The 19463-nt window shown below is 42.9% G+C and overlaps 1 protein-coding gene across 1 annotated transcript in view; it reads right to left on the bottom strand.

Annotated features, from left to right (window-relative positions):
- The window catches only part of LOC128367978 (anosmin-1), a 39698-nt gene that overhangs the window by 12153 nt on the left and 8082 nt on the right, over positions 1–19463 (bottom strand). Inside the window, exons 3-7 of the mRNA XM_053328692.1 lie at positions 7879–7941; positions 7315–7537; positions 3032–3216; positions 2553–2682; positions 108–313 (exon numbers count right to left, since the gene is read on the bottom strand). Coding sequence (XP_053184667.1) covers positions 108–313; positions 2553–2682; positions 3032–3216; positions 7315–7537; positions 7879–7941 — 807 coding nt within the window. The remainder of the gene's footprint in view (positions 1–107; positions 314–2552; positions 2683–3031; positions 3217–7314; positions 7538–7878; positions 7942–19463) is intronic.

Below are 19463 nucleotides of genomic sequence, written 5' to 3'. Positions count from 1 at the left end.
GAGAAGAAGACACTGAGATAATCTTGGACGGGACCCCAAAGAGAGACAGAGAGGGAGATGAAAACACAGAAAGAGAACACATCTCTAAGACAGGGTGAGAAGATTACCCCGTTGGTGGTCTTTCTCCTTTTCTTCTTGGATGGCACCATTGATTTGGTGGGCACAGTCCAGCTCCAGAACACTTTGTAGTGATGTACGGGGATATCAGGCTCCTCTGGCAGAGTCCAGTTGAGACGAGCTGTCAGCATGCCTTCATCGCCCAGCGTGATGTTGGTGACATACAGATTGGTTGGGCTGGGAGGGGCAGATGGATCTGAAGACAAAACAACAATAAGAAACAACACTGTTAGTGGTAATGGACGTTGTACATCTGTAGATGTTTTGGGAGGGAGACAAAGTGGGCCTCTGGTTCTTGTATGTGATCAATTTCAGGCCAAGGCAGGCTTTTTTTCATAAATATAATCACAGGTTGAATGGATTACAGGCCAAGAAGCCTTTCACCACTTCAGGGTTTGCATTGCAGTTGAGGTGGGGGACCAGTATGACACTGTGTAAAGTAATTAGTCTTCCATTGACAATCTGCCATGAGATGTTATGACAGGTGTCATGTCACATCCATGACAGTGTTCGACGGGACCGAAAGCGCAGGTCAGGGGTTAACAAACACATGCTGCTCACTTTGGCTCAACATTCCGGGTCTCTAACTTATGTGTGTGTGGTTCTGAACCGATCCGTGCGCAGCCTGCTGCCGGATTCTGATGTCAGCTCGGGGCAGGAGGAGAGGCAGGGCCACATGCCAGACGCCAGACCAGAGGGAATAGCCTTGTAATGAGAAAATGATTCATGCCACAGCCCAGTTGGCTCCTCTCCCCTGCCCTCTCCCACCTGAAACACATTTAAACCAGTGCAAAAACACAATTGGACACATTGGTTCTCTGTACCAGCTGATGTTGGCTCTGCAAGATAAATAAGCAGTCAGTTCTTACAAATTGCCCTAACAAAGTGTAGTAGAGCAAAATTGCAATCAGACGATATACCCATACTATGTAAATAACAATGGCATGACAGAATGTCCAGGAGCTCATCAAATCCGTGACAGCTCCCATCAATCTATCAGCGTTCTGGCACTGATTGGCCTGATTGCGGATCAGTTTCCATCCCCGCAGCAGAATCCTTTTCCCACCTGGTGTCTGGCTCTGTCAGACAGCCATCTACAATGCTCTGGGGACCAAATGTATGACAAATGTTTGACAGGACAGGTCAACATACACACACCACTAAACACACTAATACTTTTTGTCTTTGGCACTGACTTTCAGTATTTGGCAGAACATGGTGTGTACATACAATCCCTGCCAGAGTTCAACTGGTAAACACTTTTTTCTATCTATGTGAATAAAAAGTTTAGTGACATGTGTTGACGTGCACTGTGCATTAAATAGATGGCCCACACACTGCAGACACTATTCTATATGACACACATTTACACACACTGTGCTTTCTGAGCCAGCTCATTATAACATGAAATGGAGGGCACATGGCTCTGCCTCTACATGTCAAACAAACACACTGTATCTCATCTGGATCAGATGCAATCAAGACACAATATTATTTTCGCAACTTGTACTCCCTGGGAACCACACAACAACTGGCCAGTAACTTTAACAAATGCCATCTGTAAAACAATGTGGCGATATTTAGTGTCATTCAGCACTGTAAACACAAGGAAGGGGAGTCAAGCTGTAATGCAGAAAGCCATCGGAGCTCGTTCACTTATCTGTGGCAAAGATCTTAAGTGCGCCTATGTTACGTCACTCTCTGTGGAGGCAAGACAACACTTGCATTCATTTGAAACCTGCGTATCCTGACTAATTCAGACATATTACATTTTATGTGGCTGTAAAGAGGGGGAAACCCCTCCTTTGAAGACAGAAATGAGTATCTGGTTGCAACACAAAAGAAGTGCTATGTGAAGTCAGTCCTTCCTCATTAGTTGTATTCTACTCAGCATCTCTCTGGATTACGCTTTCCTTTAATCTGGCTGGTTATATGTGTGGAAACTGTGGAGGGAAATATTTATTTACAGTTCAGGTTATCAAAAATGATAAATGTATGTTTGGCTTTACTGAATATGATTATATTCAGTATTTAAAACACAAAACAAAAACGGGCAGTTTGCTGATGGCATGTGGAGCCAAGAGGTTAAGTCAAACAAATGACGTCAGTTCTTACTAAAACCTTTATCCCACTGATTTATAGGTGCAGTGCAGGTCAATAAAGATATCAAAACATACATTTTCTTGTCAGTGATCAAGTAAACTTCACTGACATGCAAATATGACATGCACCACACACTGATTGTTTGCATGGCCAGATAAAAAGTTAAATCAGCTTTCAAAACTGTTTCCCAAAGGCTCCACCTGTTCCAAGGTCTTAACCATAACAAATGGAGGGCAGTGGGTGTCAAACAGGAACTTCCACACAAAGCAAGGCCACACACACACACACACACACACACACACACACACGCATATGTGCATACACACACAGACCTCTGGAGGAGCGGAAGTGTTTGCTGGGCGCAGTGAAGCCGCGGGTCCCGTGGACGTTGACTGCAGCAACTCTGAACTGGTACCATCTGCTGGCTCTGATGTCAGCCAGTTGGACATGCTCCTCTGCAGTCTGAGGGACAGATGGGGAGAGAGCAAACCACAGGGGTCAGGGTTCATGCAGGGTCACAGCCCCATGTGAGTTTGCTGCCACATCAGTCATCTGTGTGTTTCTCTTTACCAAACTTTAAAAGACACAGTGACTGTGAGGAATGTGCAACCGTGTGCAACTGTCTGTCAGCGCAATGCAGCACTTTCACAGCTGCAGCATGTGGCACGCTGGGACATGTGAGGCCTAAAGTTTCATTTTGATACAAATCCCAAAAAAGTGTGATCAAAAGAATCACTCACGCAACAAAAACTGGCAGCCAAAATATTTTATCTTCCTCAGTATTTTGAACGTATGGTATGTGGAGTCCTACCTGTGCCACAGTCTGCCACTCTGTGGCATCGTCTTCGCTGGGATGGATGCCATAGTTCCAGCGGCGCTGCACCACATAGAGGACGGGCTCCACAGAGATGTTGAACTTGGAGGACCAGCGGATCTCCAGCTGACCTGACGGCTGCTCCAAAAACACAAGCTCTTTCCTAGGCTTCAGAGGGACTCCTAAAAGTGCAAAATGATATTGTGACAAGAGTTAATATCACCACTGTGTGGAACATTATAGGTGAACTTCAACATGAAAATTGTTGTTTTCCTCTCTTGGGTGAAAGTCACTTGGAAAGATAAATGACACCATCAGAGTTGGACAGATACAGATTTGAGAATGAGACATGACCTCACCGCAATAGATTCAATGCATGCTGTGGGTCAACAGCATCATCTTTCTACTGTGACAGATTGTGATATTTCCTGGCCATGAAGATATGTTTTAGTAGCTGTGCTTCTTAGTAATGATTCACACAGTTAGCATCTAGGTATGTGAGATGGCGCAGATACAGTAACATCATCCTTCTCACTCTTTTGTGCAGACACAAAATACACCAGTGCAAAACATATACACATATACAATGAGTTAATTTGCATCATCACACTTCACATTCAGCCTTTATGATAAAGTTGATGTGGCCATGTGCAATAACTTAGAAATATATTAAATACTGGACTGGGCCAAATGCTCAGCCAAGTCAGACTGAGTCTCCCAACTGAATTTATTGCAGATGAGACGTAGTGAGTTGTTGATTGAGCGTCGGGCACAGTGATAATGAGATGGAGATTGGAAAAGCAAGTTTGGAAGTACAGGAGAAGGCTGAATACATCCTCCACTTCTCAATAAATCACAGAGCACTTTCAGACCATTATGTTAGGCCTCTCTCAATGCTGAGCTGTCCAGCACTACTCTGCATATATAAACAGCATCAACACACGCTCAAGGCTACGGCGAGGGTTGTCGGTAAACAACATAATCAAGACTGTGTTTTGAATGCAGAGTATTTGATCTACTTATATCTCCATTCAGTCTTCATACAGGGCATATAAAAAGTGATTGATTGAGGCATACAAAATCCTGGAAGATGGAGGAGGGTCCTTGAGCCACATGCATATGGAGGCAGTGCTTTGTTTTGTCGTGCTGATAACAGCTTTCTTCATACTAACAGCTGGGGGTCATTGTGCTGTGGTTTCACAGCTCCACAGTGTGTGCGTCTGCGTGCGCGTGAACAAACGTGTCACATTTCCTGCGCAATAATGAATGCCAAAGTAACCACAGCATTCCTCTGCTCCCTCTGCCTTAGCTCATCTTCCCACAAAGTCACACAAGAACTCCTGCGAAGCATAAGCCACATGCACAAAAATACAAACACGCGCACACACACGCACACACACGCACACATACGCACACACACAATCTCTCTCTCTCTTCCGCAATACGTGGGAGGGCAGCAAATACACTTTCTCAGTTTGCTCTTTCCAAAGATAACTTTTGGGTCAGGTTTGGTCCAAGAATCATACAGTGTGTTCATTTTTCAACGGCCGCACGCTTACTCCATGCTCTCCAAACCATGATGTAACTACTGCTGAGGCACGATCAGGAGTATAACGTCCATTCATGTCTTAATCATGCCAACAATTACACTCCAAGAATATAATTTTCAGTACTCACGCACATACTGTCATAATAACTGCTTATAATCACAGGGGTTGCTGCTTGTATCACACAAAGGATTTCCCGTAAACTGAAAATAGCTGATGGACTGACTTGCTCTGACGCTGTGAATATAAAACTGGCTAAATTTGATTTTCATTCTACCACCTACATCTTTCACATACACTTATTATTCCCAACGCTCTCTTTTTCCTGTCTCTCACAGTATACTGAAGAACTCTGAGCTTCTTTTGATCAGGAAAAAAACAAGTTGGGTTGCATCATATTCAGTATCTTCTTTTAAATCACTACTCAAAACTCATTTCTACAGACTAGCTTTGATGTGATGTCATCTGCTTGTTTGTTCGTTTTGCTTATTGCTATACTGTCTTTTATTTAATCTTATTTATTTTATATATATTTACATTCTCATTATCTCCAACTGTATTCCATTGTCCTCTCCTCTCATCTTGTCAATGCCAGTCTTGTTACCTCTCTCTGTGTTGTGTGTCTTTTTTTATTGTAATGCTCTTGCTTGCCTTGTCTGTCAGGTGCTATATAAATAAAGTTATTATTATCATTATTGTATGTGGTGCTATTTATTCCAAGGAACTGAGAACTAGAGAGAGGAGAGTATAAAAATGAGAAAAACCTTTACAAACCACGTATTTCCATACATGCACAGCATATTTAATCTAAGACACACCTCCACTAACATAATTTGAGACTACATTAGAGAGGAGTGGATGATGTGCAATGGCATTGGGCTCTTTTGATGTAAAGAAGAAAAAAAGAACCTTTGTTATTCATCAAAAGCCCAGTGGGGGTTTCAGGGTCTCTGTTCTTAAGACAGGGATCCTGAACACTAAAGTTTTTTCTGTCAGGCACATACACACCGGCTGGGGACCTGGACACACACACAAACACACATCTGAGAGTGATCTCAGTGGGGGAAACGCTCCATTTCGCTCCGCTTGTGTTTGCTAATGGCTTCCAGCATCATGGATCATCATGGCAAAGACTACACACACACGCTTGCGCACACATAGAAACAATTACACTCTTCAAACCATGAGCTACTAATTAGACCTTTAACACTGAGGACCAGGACAGGAATTCCATCTGAACTTTCACCAAAATGCTCAGTGTAATTCTGTATAAATGTAGTGCTGACTGCTGCCCGTCATGAGCTCAATGTTTGGACTAAATCAGCGGGGTAGGCGGCCTGATTTGGAGGTCTCACAGCGCTGTGAATGGTTTTCATTGACTGGGTGGCTGTATTGAAAATTGTCAAGGTTACGCCTCTTTTCATCTTTCCAGATTAACGTGCCGTTCACCTTTTGAGCATGACATCTACCATGAAGTCCCTCAGGATTTTTCCAAATCAAATATAAACACTAGCATGTTCTTCTGTGTGCACAAGCTCAAACTCAAAATCTCATGCACTTGCCCTAGTAAAGTACACAAACATGCACTTTACTGCAGTGTGATTCAAAGCATACACACAGTTTAACCACAGCTGCAGTTCAAAGCTTGATTTAGACTCATCTTCCACTGCTCTCACTTCAACATCTCAACTTTGTTATGGCCTCGGGCTGCCAACAATTGTGCGCTGATGGTGTATATAATGTAGTTCCAGCTCCATCTCCAAATTCAGAGGCTCTTGGTTCTCTCACATAACGACTCCGCAACCTCTAAACATCAGGCCGCCTTGGGCAGCGCTACTAAACAGTTTTACTGGAGTAAAGATTCCTGGGTACAAACCCTCAAGCTTATCCAACATAATTTAAAACTGGCGATAGATATTCCAATTTACAAGAGCAACAGCATGAGGGATGAAGGATGAAGAATAACAAAAGCAGATAAATAAAGAAATAAAGATTTATGATTCTGAGGAAGTTGTCAGAGATGATCTGCAGTTGGCATCGATGAGATTCAAAATGAGAGAGAGAGAGAGAGAGAGAGAGAGAGAGAGAGAGATTAATTGGTTCAACACTATATATGAAAATTATGGAAACTGCAATAGCTAATCACATTAAAAACATGACGTTTGCATTGGATCTTTTTCAGATATAAAACGTCATTTCTTGAATAGGATGAATAGAGAGCCAGTATATATGATTCAGCTGATGAACCATGCTAATCTCGTTCTTGGAAACAGCATTGAGCATTGATTAAATAAAGAGTTAAGTTGTAAAGAACATGGACAACTAAGCAGCTTTATCAGTGCAGTTTGTCTGTCGTCATGTCATGGTTTGCTTTCCTTAATTTATCTAGAAGGTGGGAGGATTCTACATATCAATGCATTTTCAAGTAAGGTAGTCCCTCTCTCTCAGTGTCAGAAATTTTAAAGATACAAAATAAATTTGGCAGAATTCTGGGGAGATGTGTAAAAATTATTCAGAAGACATCAAGAACATTATGATTTGATCAAATGGTGCAACATAAACACTTATTAAGAAATCACTAGCTTCTCTATTATTACATATTCATGAAGCTGACAACATGTATTACTATTTAATACTATGTTTATACTTCAAAATATCTTGCATTAGTAATATAGAAAAGTGTGGCAGAATCATTTCTTTGCAATGTAATGTAATGCATGCTTGTTGCATTACCTTTGTAAAGGTTCTTGGGCAGCTGACAGGTGTGACCGCAGCCATTGGGGCAGCACTTTTTGACGGCTGAACACTCTCCATCCTCCTCGCAGCTCTCCACGCATGCTGCTGCAAAGCCGCTGGCCTTCTCCGGAGCGGGACAGTCACCCTGCTTCACTCCCTCTACCGACTTCAGGAACTCACAGCTCGTAAGACACTCATAGTGCTTCTTGGGAAAGAGGGGCTATGGAGTGAAGGGGGAGGATGAGAAGAAAGAGGAGGAGGATAAGGAGAGGAAAAATATATGTAACATTACTTTTCATGTCCGACCTGCCTGGCTTCATACAGGCAGCCCTGTGAGCTAACAGGGATTGTCCTGTTTACATTTCAGCTTATGACTCAGGGCAGTGGTAAGTACATTAAACAGCTTTGATTCAACCTCACAGAGAGTGTCGTTACTGTCCAGAAAGTGTTACTTCACACACCTCTCAAATTTTCCTCTTGTTGAATTTTCCCATTAAGTCGCTATGCAAAGCTCAAATACTCGGGTCTGAGGCAACCACGGTGTTTGTGGTGGTGACATACCTCGCATAAATCCTGGCATTGGTTTTCCTTCAGGTCCCAGGATTCCTTGCAGGGCTCCAGGCACTGTGAAAAGGAGAAGGGTGTCAGTTCTTCAAAGAGTCAGCCACATCAAAGGGCCACTGCTGTGGGGAAGGTGCTTTTCTGTGCTCGTGCGCTGGCTTCCTGACAGGTACCTCACTCAGTCACTTCCCCTACATGTTCACAGTAAGCAGTCACACCTTTTTTTGTTACAGATGCACAAAATACCTTGGCAAAGAAGGGTTTATCCATTATGAGTAGACAGGCACGCCCTGCCTCTAAAAAAACCTACTGATTCTTGGATTTAGCCTAATGTGGCCCCTGACAGATTTCCCTCTTCACGCCTTAACAGTACTAGCCTCCCAAACCGTCTATGCCTCATTCCCCTCCCTGCCACTTTTCCCGCGCCTCGTGTTCATGTCTGGGCCTGATGCTGTCTGGCATCGGCACCAAACTCCCTTCTCTTCACCACACTGAACAGAGAGTGCTTAATAAATGATACACTTGGTTTAATGTTCTTGGGATTCCCTTTTTTAACACGTGGAACAAATTTACTGAATGTTTGGCACAGGCGCGGGATAAAAGCAAAACCTCAGCATGAGTGCAGCTCAAAGTCATTTTGCCAAACATAATGGGATGATAAAATTTTAAATGAAAGTTTACCAATCTAGTCAAAGGGCTTTAAATACAACAGCTCACCCCGAACGAATCAAATTCAATAATAGCAAATGTAATATAACACAAAAGCCAACGCACGTCTAACAGAATCAGGCAGATGCTGCCGCAGGATAGGGCAGGCGTTCAGATGGAAGAAGCAGTTGCGGGTGGGGTGAAGGGGATGGGGTGGAGGGGAGGGAGGGGGGGGGGGGGTCTCATGTGCTCCTGCTGCTGGCCACAGAGAGCTGGTGTGAAAGAGAAGAGCAAGCTCAGTCAAACACTCAAAAACCTCTGCCAGGCTGCTTCTGTGTAGCACTGGGAGAAGCCCAAACCACACCAAGCGGAGACCTGCCAGAGTCGCTCATTCAACTCCATTTAATTTAGGCTCCTGCACCAACTACAGCATTAAGACAAGGCATAGCAGTAAATTTTCAACACATTCCCCTACATGCTTCATCTGGGACAGTCCAATAAGTTGGACAGCGGGAGGGTGCGATATGATAGGGAGAGCAGAAGTAGTGATTCTAAGGTGAACTTTGAACAAAAAAAAAAGACAATAAATCTCCTTTAAAAACAACTATCAGAGGAATATGCAGTGTTATGTAAGGTACAGTGCAGAAGACTGGTTAAATGAGGGCATCTACTGTAGGGAGTGCATTAAACACAATGTTGATGTAACAAATTTCGAGTCTCAGTCGGGGCCAGAGCTGTATTTATGAGTCTTTAATTTGCTCATTAGCTAGCTCTGTCGTTATTATGCCATTGCCAGTGAAAAGTTTATTTGCTTTTTATGGAGTGCGGTGGACGGGCACATGATGAAACATAAACCTTGCTTCTGGAGGAACATGCTGCAATCAGGGCCGCGCACACGCCTGCCAGCACTCAATTACACTCAGCTTCTCTGTCAGCTCTCCGCTTTGCTCAGTCTCGTCTCGGGCGCCCGACAAAAACTGTGTGGACAGTGTGTTGAGTGTTTAACTGCCAGTTCTTCAATACAAAGAGGGGTGGAGGAGGTATTTTCTTAATTACTTCAGAGGAATATAGATATCAATCCAGTGATGATATAAAATAAGTGTCAGAGGCAGAATTGGACGCCTTAGTGGGAGAGAGAGCATAGTTATGACTGCTGAGAGCTCCAAAAGAAACTGCTGTGGTTTCTCCAGAGGTGATCAGGTGTAACCGCTGGAACACCTCTGAGTTTTAAGAAGACATATAAGCACAGCTGCCACTTCCAAACTCTTTCCTCGCGGTCCAGAGGGTTTGCAGTTTTATCATTGTTCTGCTATTAATAATAAGGTGACCTTCTATCATTAATCCTGTTCTCAATTGTGTCCTCTGAGAGTTGTGCCTGTGGCTCAGACGGGCAGCAGCAGCAGCAGCAGCAGCAACCTCAGCATCCCAGCCTTACACAAGCGCTGCGCCGGAAAACAATGAGGTGTTGAAGCAATAACTTGAGCCGCACCAACGTCTGAAGGACATTCTGCCAGTAGACGCACATGTTAAAGCCCCAAATCCCTTCTACAAATCACTGAACATACACTCATAAGCCAAGGGATCAAGCTCATTTTACTCATTGAAAGATCCTGTGCACACGGACTGAATGCATTCCATTGGCTTTTTCTCGAGGACAAATCTTTTTCTGGTTCACCACAACTCACAAGTGTACAAGTGAAAATAGATTCATCTTTACATCGGGATGCTCAGGGTTGCGTGCCAAGCAGTGTGAATTAATACACCGCATTGGGAATTGAGGATATTGCGACACAGATCAGAATGCTGGCTGTGTGTTTCAGTGACAGTGACGTCTCGCCCTCCCATTACTAGCAATACAAGTTTTTGTTTTTTCTAACTCTTCAGGACATAAGTCATCATCAAACAAAAAATTCTGGATTCTTACAGGAACTAGTGTTTAAAAAGAAATTATCAGAAGAGGTGGGTAATGAGGGAATATTTCGTAAACAGTGCTCTTAAAAAAAAAAAAAGAAAAAAAAGATAAACATTTGTGCCGAGGCAGCGAGAGCTCCTTGCAGGTGTGCTGAAAAGTGATGATCTGTCAGCGTTTCTCCTCAACCACACCCACAACCTGACATTTAAGTAGGGAAGAAGAGGACCGACGACAGATGTCTTGCCAAAGCAAATACGACAGCTGTATATAATTACAAAGGTGCTCTCATCAATCAAGTGCCTGATTCCTATTTACACAGTTTGGAGCTCAATCTTAACTATACCAACGTCACCAAATACATGTTTGGGAAAGTGCCAAAGTAAGATTTCCTATAAGAACTGGACCCCATCACATGCAGACATACACCCCTCATCCTCAGGAAGCATATGCTCCTGCTATTTTTTTTTTTGTTGAGTTTTGCATTTGGCCTTTAGCAAGCGATAATCACAACAAACCAAAAAGTGCTAAACCACATCCATAACCATAAGTAAAACATGTATAAACAGTTTTACTAAAAGGGAAGTGCGTTAAGATTTTATACATTTTGCACTCCCGATAGCAATGATAGTGTTTGACTTGTGAGATCTAATCTGGGCAAACACACCACATAACTGGAGTGGAGAACATAATTGAGCTGGACATAGTGTATCTGCTGGGTGTGGGTGCCAATGTCTGGGTCTCCCTCAAGCAAATCTCTCAGGCTGGCAACACAACTACCATCTGTTTGGATTGCCTCAGGAATGCATGTAATGATCCTCCTTGATGTTAACATATTTCTGGACAAATTTCACCTAAAAAGACACAAATGGTTTCGGTCTCGGAGTTGTAAACAAGAGCATGGGGTTGTTTCTATGGACTTCAGCAGTAACAAAAGCGTTTCCCCCCTTTGTGCTCTTATCTTCGTACACACTAGTGACACATTCTGCATGGTTAAGTAGGAACATCCATAGCGCTCTTTCACTCCCCATTTCACGCTGTAATAAAACGCAGCAGTTGTTACTCTGGGGGACCCTGAAAGACATTCTGTGGGGCCGATGAGAGAGTCAGGCTGAATGGCAGCCAATGCCACAGCCCATCTTTACTTTGTCATGGCTGGGACGAAGCAGCAGGGAGGGAAAAAGGAGAAAGATGGGGGGGGGGGGGTTGGTTGCAGCGCATGGAACGCTCTCATGTAGGCGCATGGTTATCTCCACCCATCGTAAAAATGCTTACTGCCCTGAGTGCGTGACTGGAATAACACAAACTATTAAAACAAAGTGCATATATAAAATGTCATGCAAGTGGTTTGTTTAAGCTAATGAAGCATGAACTTCTACCAGTCAAGAATGCCCCCAGGCTCAACAATATATAGTGTGAGCCTCAGTCCTGAGCTCCTCTGGGAGACTCAGATATGGAGGAATCTCCAATCTGTGTGTGTGTGTTGATCACACACACACACACACACACACACACACACACAGTGTAAATCTCACCTCCAATCTTATTGAGTTATGGCTATTTTCTGCTGCCCTGGCGCTTTTCACACTCCTGACCACCGGACACAATCATTCCAGCAGCTCTCAGCTCCTTGCTCATATCTATCGACCCACCCGGGAGCAAGTCACCGGGGCTCCGCTCCCTCCTCTACTGAAGCAGGCACTTACTCCACGTACTCACTCACCTCACTCTATTTCACTTTTATTTGGCTGTCATCTCCCCTCGACTTCTTCTCAATTCTTATATCCTCTCTTCCCTCATTTTCCCACCTATGCCTATCATTCTCATCACTCTCAGACCATGTCCACTCTAATCCAGATCAATTTTAAAACTCATCTTTCTTACTCTCTATTTCGGCCCTTTCCATCTGCACTAAGTCAGTGTGTTCATATTCAAGAAAATTGATGTTTTTTAAAACTCTCTCCAAAGCAGATAAATTTGACAACACCCGGCTCACATTGCAGCGCGGACACGAAATGAGCGTTTTATCATGTGATATATCTTTCACAAACATGGCCAAGGGAATTTCACTTGCCAGCAATGTTATGAGGCCATGTTTCTGTAGCCTCCAACTTTTTTCGGCAATCTTTTTTTATGTTCGTCTCCAAAGCCTGCAGGATGCAGGTGACTTCACTGATACATTTTGATTCTATAGTAAAACAACTGCATTAGTGCAAAACAGCCATTTAATTGAATATATCAATCACAGACTGTAGGGGACTGAGGAGACTTTTCACAGCCTGGATTTGTGTTTACCATTTTCCACAATCTTGGCATAGTTGTGCGTGCCAAAAATGTGCTCAAAGCAGAGAAAGGGTTGAACTGATACCGGGCAAGAAAGCAATGATACCACCATGACTGCCTGCAACCAAGAAATCCCGCCCCACATACCTGAGATATTGTTTCAAAGAACAAAGATTTTTTTCAATGCAGTCCATCCTCGTACTGATGATTCATCTGGGAGAGTTTAATGCCCATACAAGCATCAAAAGTGCTCCCATAGGTACTCAGCTAATATTGTCTCTGCAGCAAATTAATAGGACTTTTAATTCTATAACCTCACATGCAAAAAATAATCCCTCCTGCTGCGCTACTATTACCATTAAGCTTAGATAGTACAACAGACTTATGCCCCTTAAATCAAATCCATTTTTAGACTGGCTGCATTTGACAACTGAATGCAAAACATGTCAATAACAAAACTGTAGTGTTTGGGTATCTGAACATCACGTATCTTCAATCCACAGCATTTTATCTAAGAAAAACACCATTAAACATAAAAGCCACATCTCTACAAGAACAGCTAACATTTAGAGACTCAATTGAAAACACTTGAGTGGATGTAAAACTTGTGTGTAAATGGCCTTTTCAAAATTATCAGAGCGGATCGCGGCATGTCACTTATTCCCTTTCTCACCCTCAGTTCTAAGAGAAAAGCCACATTGCCCTTAATGTTTTTGTTTGTTCCCTCATTTTCATTCAAGGCACATGCTCTACTTCAAGCCTCAATACAAAACTCAAAGTCATCTTGATTTCTATCCAAAGTGTAAGTACTTTTTTTTCTTTTTTTGTACACAAAAAACAGTAGCAAATCTTTATAGCTGCAGATGCCCTCAGAGACTCTCATTGAAGGTTAACAGGCTGAAACATATTTCATCAAGTGTTGGAGCTATGATCTGAAAGAGTGTAAAATCATATGCTACCTCGGCTTTCCAATGTGTCTCTAACGTGCCATTAGGTTTCAAAGGACTGTAAAAAATATAGCGAGTAAATCAGGAAGAAGATATCTCTGTCCTGAGCTGTTATGAAGTCTAGACACAGTATTTCCTCAACCTTATGTGACCTCCATGAGATATCAGATATTTCATTTCTGCACTGTTACAAATCAGCACAGGTGTGTTTTGGGCAGACATTGAGGTGGACTGGCCAGATCAAAAAGATAAACAGTGTTTTGAGTGTGCAACTCTATACCCAGCAAGCTTACATGGCTCCTCATAAATATGAAATGAGGTTTTCCAATAAGCAGCAGCTGGCTTTTGTATTAATGGCACGATTAATTTATCAGAAAGGAAAGACAAATGAAAATTTAATTTGTTATTTTAGAAGAGCTGTTAAATTTATTGCCAATCAAGGTTGATGTTTCTATGTGGATGAATGGCAGTGCATCTTTAATATTCATAAAAAAACTTTTTATCTCATATTTGAAAGGGGTACAGATACAATTATACCACATTGCTTACTGTGAGGTTGATTATTCTACTATTACGTAAGCCTCTGCACACTAACAGGAGTGTCAGTGGAGGATTGATGTATTCAAAGCTAGAAAAGACAACAATTGAAGCATTTTGGTGCATCTGCAGTTAGAGATAAATGAGGGCCTGTGTGGGAGCCTGGTAACCAATGTATGTAACACATTTGTGGCCGTGTGCTCTCCTCTGTCTCCCTGGAGGTACCAGTATCCACATTGTATGGGGATTTGGCACTAGGTGTAATATATCAGTGTCTACTGCTGTAGCAATATCCTGCAGCACCTGAGAAATAAAAGTAATGTCATGTCTTATAAGAATTATTGCCTAAAATGGAATGATATACAGGACTGCAGGCAACTTGCTTTATTGGTATTATCACTGGAACATATCAACAGCATTGCTTAATTGTAAGTGATACAAGATGTGGTTATGATAACTTTGAGTAATATGAATTAATTCTGACACAAAGTGCTTGAATTTCCCTTACACAAGTAATGACATATTTTCCATATCTCAGTGTTTTACGACCCAATGAGGAACGCATGCTGTAAATGTTGCCAGTGTCATAATTCCTCAATATTTACAACTAAGTCAAACACTGTACTATTCCAGCTCTGGTGGGGTGAATTGAAATGTATACAGTTCATGACTTTCTACGTTGTTTCTCAACGCAGGCTAGGGAGACGGTAAGTAACCTAGCAGGTGGTGTCACAGACATTCCTTGAGCATCACTTTAATTATTAATTTAAATGCAGTTGAGGGCACAGACAACAAAGAGCTGAAAAGGAATTGCTTGGCAGAAAGTGAGAAGAAAAAAGAGGAGGAGCAGGAGGGGGCAGTGCATGAATTATACATTTACCCCACAATCAGAGGTGCCTGCCTTATTTATGAGCAAAAAGCCCACACAGCTTAGCCAGAATTGTGCTTTGTCTGCTGTGGAATGCAATAGCAGTTCACTTAATACTTAATGACTCTGAAGTTTCACCCAGACACCAACACACACACACACACACACACACACAGATGCCACCCTCCTTCCCCTTCCCCGCTGAGGACTCCTTCTCTTACAGGTCCTCTGCCATCTCACGTTGTTATCTTCTGCAGTGACAACAGTCAAAATTACAGTGGCTGTAACTAGAGCCTCAGTTATCACCTACCTCTGGGCTCAGTTTACATTTCATGACAATTAGACTCAACAGGATGTATCCATCATGTGGGGTCAGATTGGTGATAAAGAGGCCGATGGGGCTTTCGTTGTGACGTGGCATGGGAAAGCCAAACCCTCTCTGCTGTTTTCTAAAAAACCAAGTCAGATCTGCTCCAACTCATGATTTACTGTATTTACTCTCACCCCATCCACCCAGAATAACGTTACGATGACAGATGCGAGGGAGCAGAGTTGAAATCACGTGGTAAAGCACTCAACTCACACGCCAAAGCCATTTATTCAAACTGTCTGTTCAGCTGAGTAACATTGGCGATAATGAGTCCACATTTTGGGATGAAAAATACATCTCTGTCATGGCACCGCAGTCACTGCAGATTGAGCAGATAGTAAACGAGATATAGGATTTCCGCCTGGCTTGTTTGTTCCTACAGTGATCACTTAAGCTGTCTCAATCCCACCCCCCTACCCCCCCCATCTCATATGAAATAAGATCTGGAGATTCAGTCTCAATGTAGGCCAACAACATGTAAAACATGGCACGTCGTTGAGGGGAGGAGAGCCGTCCTAATCCCACGCTGCAGTCACATTCCAGCACTATCTACATTTGTTTATCCGAGTCCCTAAAACACTTCAAATTCACTAATCCTACTTGTCCACCCCAGTTTCCTCCAACAGTTCCTTACAGCAGTGGTCACTTCAGTGTCTTTGAAGTGTAATACCTCCAGCTTGAGAATTCATGTACAAACAATAGCAGTAATATCATGCATATTATTTGTATTTCAAAAACTGACAATCAAGACTTGAACAAGTTTAGTGTTGGGAGTTGTAGATAGAGCACACAAAACAAAAAGGAAACAACTGTTTTCCTCATCACTGAAACACATTCAGTCAGAATTATCATCTAACTCTAAAACAGTCCACTGGGAGCCAAAGGTTAAGAGAGCTGTCGATCACTGAGTATCTGACACACATTCCGGTTTCCCATCAGCCTGAAACTGTCACACACAATCTGTGAGATTTAACTGCAGGACGCAGCAGCTTTGCCTGAAGCTGGAATAAATTGATAAGCCCACATCGACTAAGCACATCATCTTAAAGATTCTTACATCCTAATCTTCCTTTCGTCAATGTGGCTGTTGGCAGGATCAGTTCAATAACAAAATATTAACACAGACTTTTAATAAAGCAGCAGAATCATATCTTGTTTTAGCTCCTGGTGAGAAATTAGTCTCTCCACCCATGAGGTTGGAAAGAAAAAGACAGCACAGTCAATGTGAGTGGTGCGCTGTAGCCGATGATATTTAACTAATCCATCCTCAGAATGAGAATAAACACTTAGATGACAGCAGATTGTCTCAGTGTGACTAGTCATTATTGCTAAAAGAGGATTTTGCAGCAGCTTTGATTACATTAATCCTTCAAGAGAATGAAATCCCAGGGGGAAAATGTGGAATCAGGTTTTCTGTGAGAGGTTGATTATCTTAGAAAAGAAATGACAACTATTTTAAAGACCCTATACTCTGTAGGATTAATTTTAAAAAACATGTGTTGGTGTGAGGTAGTCAGTGTATTTCATCGTGGAGAACTTCTTGGAGTGCTCATCACTCCGATATTGAACTGACAGCATCGCGGAGAGCAGGTTCAGATGTGGGATTTAACTGCTGAAGAAGTCTTAACTGCAGTCCCACAGCCCTTTTTTGCCTCCTCTGCTGTGGCCACGTCTTTGCTTTTTGCTGTGGGGGTTTTCATTTTCTGCCACCCACCATGTGAATAATGAGCTCCACAGATAGCAGCCAATGGCGCAACCCCCCCTTTAGCCAATGAAACTTAACAACCATGTCCAGATCAGGTCCTTCCTGCTGGGACTGACCAGCCCTACTTCACACTCCTCTGCCACCCACACACACACACACATTAACACGCTGTCTCACCGCCTCAAACTAAAACACAAGAATGAGGAGAAACTATAGAGAATACCATCTTAATCAAATTCAATAAAATCATCAAGTAAAAATGGTTGAGACTGTTTCTTATACTTTGCTTAAGAATTGACTGCCCACTACTTTCTAGTCCAGTTTGCTTTGAGCTGTCAGTGCTGGTAATGTGGCCAACACATCGTCTCACCTCCCTGTGTTCTAACATGACCAAAAGGTGCTTTGAAGTCTGTTTAAGCACCTAACATACCCCACCATGCCCAGCTGTAACCTACCAACCATCTTTTTAGTGAGCCACATGATAAACTACCTACTGCAAAAGAGGAGATGACCACACAAAAGACTTGTAAACTGCACCCACAAGCTCTTCAAGCTTCAAGCAAAAGTGACACTTCCCCACAATATATTATGTTTTCTAATCAAGGTTAACATTTATTGAAGGGTGAGGCTGAGAACAAACTTCCAAGTTTGACCATTTTATTTTGCCGTGAGAAAATGTGGGGGTTGGTAGGGGGGGGGGGGTTGACAGTGGGCTTTGAAAGACACTTTTGAATGAGACATAGTAGCATTCCAGGGATTGTTATTCACGCAAACCGCTCCAAAGCGTCCAACATGTGAAGACGAAGGGGCATGTAATCCAAAGAGTAAACACTTCTTATTCTTAAGCTGGTATGTGAAGTTCAGGGTGTGATTGGGAGGAAAGGGCATTCAAAAGAACCACCTGGGATACATGAGGGATCTATGAAAGACGTGCACAACTCATTGCCACCAAATGGACACCAGAGAATGTTGCCCCAAAGGGTTTGCTTTTCTCTCTGCAAACGCTTTGGGTTGCGGCTGATATACAGACAAAATGTAAGGTCAAGTGAAAATCCCCCAGCTGAATGTTATATTACAGACTGGTGCTTTAATATTTCTTCAGCTCAGTGATCACCACTCAATCCAATTCACTGAGAGATCAGTCTCAATGGAGAAGCAGTCCCGGATATTCTGTCTTTTTTACAAGAAAAATATTATAGTTTCTTCCTCAGGAACTATAAATGATGGGCACTTTCCAAAGACTCACCCACAGGCCAACTTATGCAGGCATAATGCACATGTCCTTTCCTCTCTTCCTTCGCTGACAGCAGTTTGAGTAATGAAATGCACTGCTTTGTTGGAGACCGGCATTTAGCTGCCTTAAGTCAGTCCTAGCATTTGATTTGGTGGCTGGATCACACCCGTTGGGATAAGCGGCCCTACAAATATCAGTCATGGTCTGAATGTGCTTCTGCACATGCACAAAATCTATTTTCTTTGCACCAGCAGTAAAAGAAGAGCCCCCCGGAGTATTTAAAACTTTCAGGGAACACATCCAAACTTCTCAAGAGGGGAGCTCTAACAGTAGGGAGACAAAGTGACAATAGCTCATAGAAACGCCTGCTCTTTTCTCCTGGTGTCTCCCTGCTGAATGGAGTTTGTCTGCTGGTCCAGTGTTATGGCATGATAATGACTCCCCAGCTCTCCAAATGCCACCTCGCTCCGCTTGGAGAGAGAGAAGGCAAGCAGGTTAATTACCATGACAATGGGGGACACTGAGAGCGGGGCTGATGCTGGACACTGCATACGAAACGACCGGGATGACTTTCTCATCGCGAATGGGAGGCTTTGATTTCCTAAAACGCCGACAGATGGACGAGGTCACAGTATCTTTGTCTAAATTATTAGGCGGCCCTTCCTCACATTTTCCTCACAGGCGGGGAGCTCTCTGTGGCTGTTAAACATAGCTCTGGGTGGACAGGCCTTTTACCCTAATGCACTCCCCAGGAGCCACTGCCTTTGTCTCTCTGTTTGACTGTGTGTTGTTCATGAAGTGAAGAGGCTAATCAGTGGCTGTAGAGCTATTCACAGGGAACCACTGTACAGCATGGGCCCGTACAATTGTTAAGAGTGGCCACAATAGCTCAGTGTTTTGACACACTACACGCAGGCCCTGAGTGTGCACTCAAGTCATTAATGTGGATGTGAAGTGTGGTGATGTTTGCTACCAAAATATTGACTTTCGGCCCCAAATTAAACTTCGGCACCATGCCCTGGCTTACATCCTGAATGGCTGAACTAAAACCTAGGATACAATTAAATTAATTAAATTCAAAGAG

The sequence above is a fragment of the Scomber japonicus genome, chromosome 11 (assembly GCF_027409825.1).
Source record: "Scomber japonicus isolate fScoJap1 chromosome 11, fScoJap1.pri, whole genome shotgun sequence".
NCBI lineage: Eukaryota > Metazoa > Chordata > Actinopteri > Scombriformes > Scombridae > Scomber > Scomber japonicus.
Note: the sequence above shows the minus strand (reverse complement) of the source record. Positions and strands in the feature narration are given on the sequence as shown.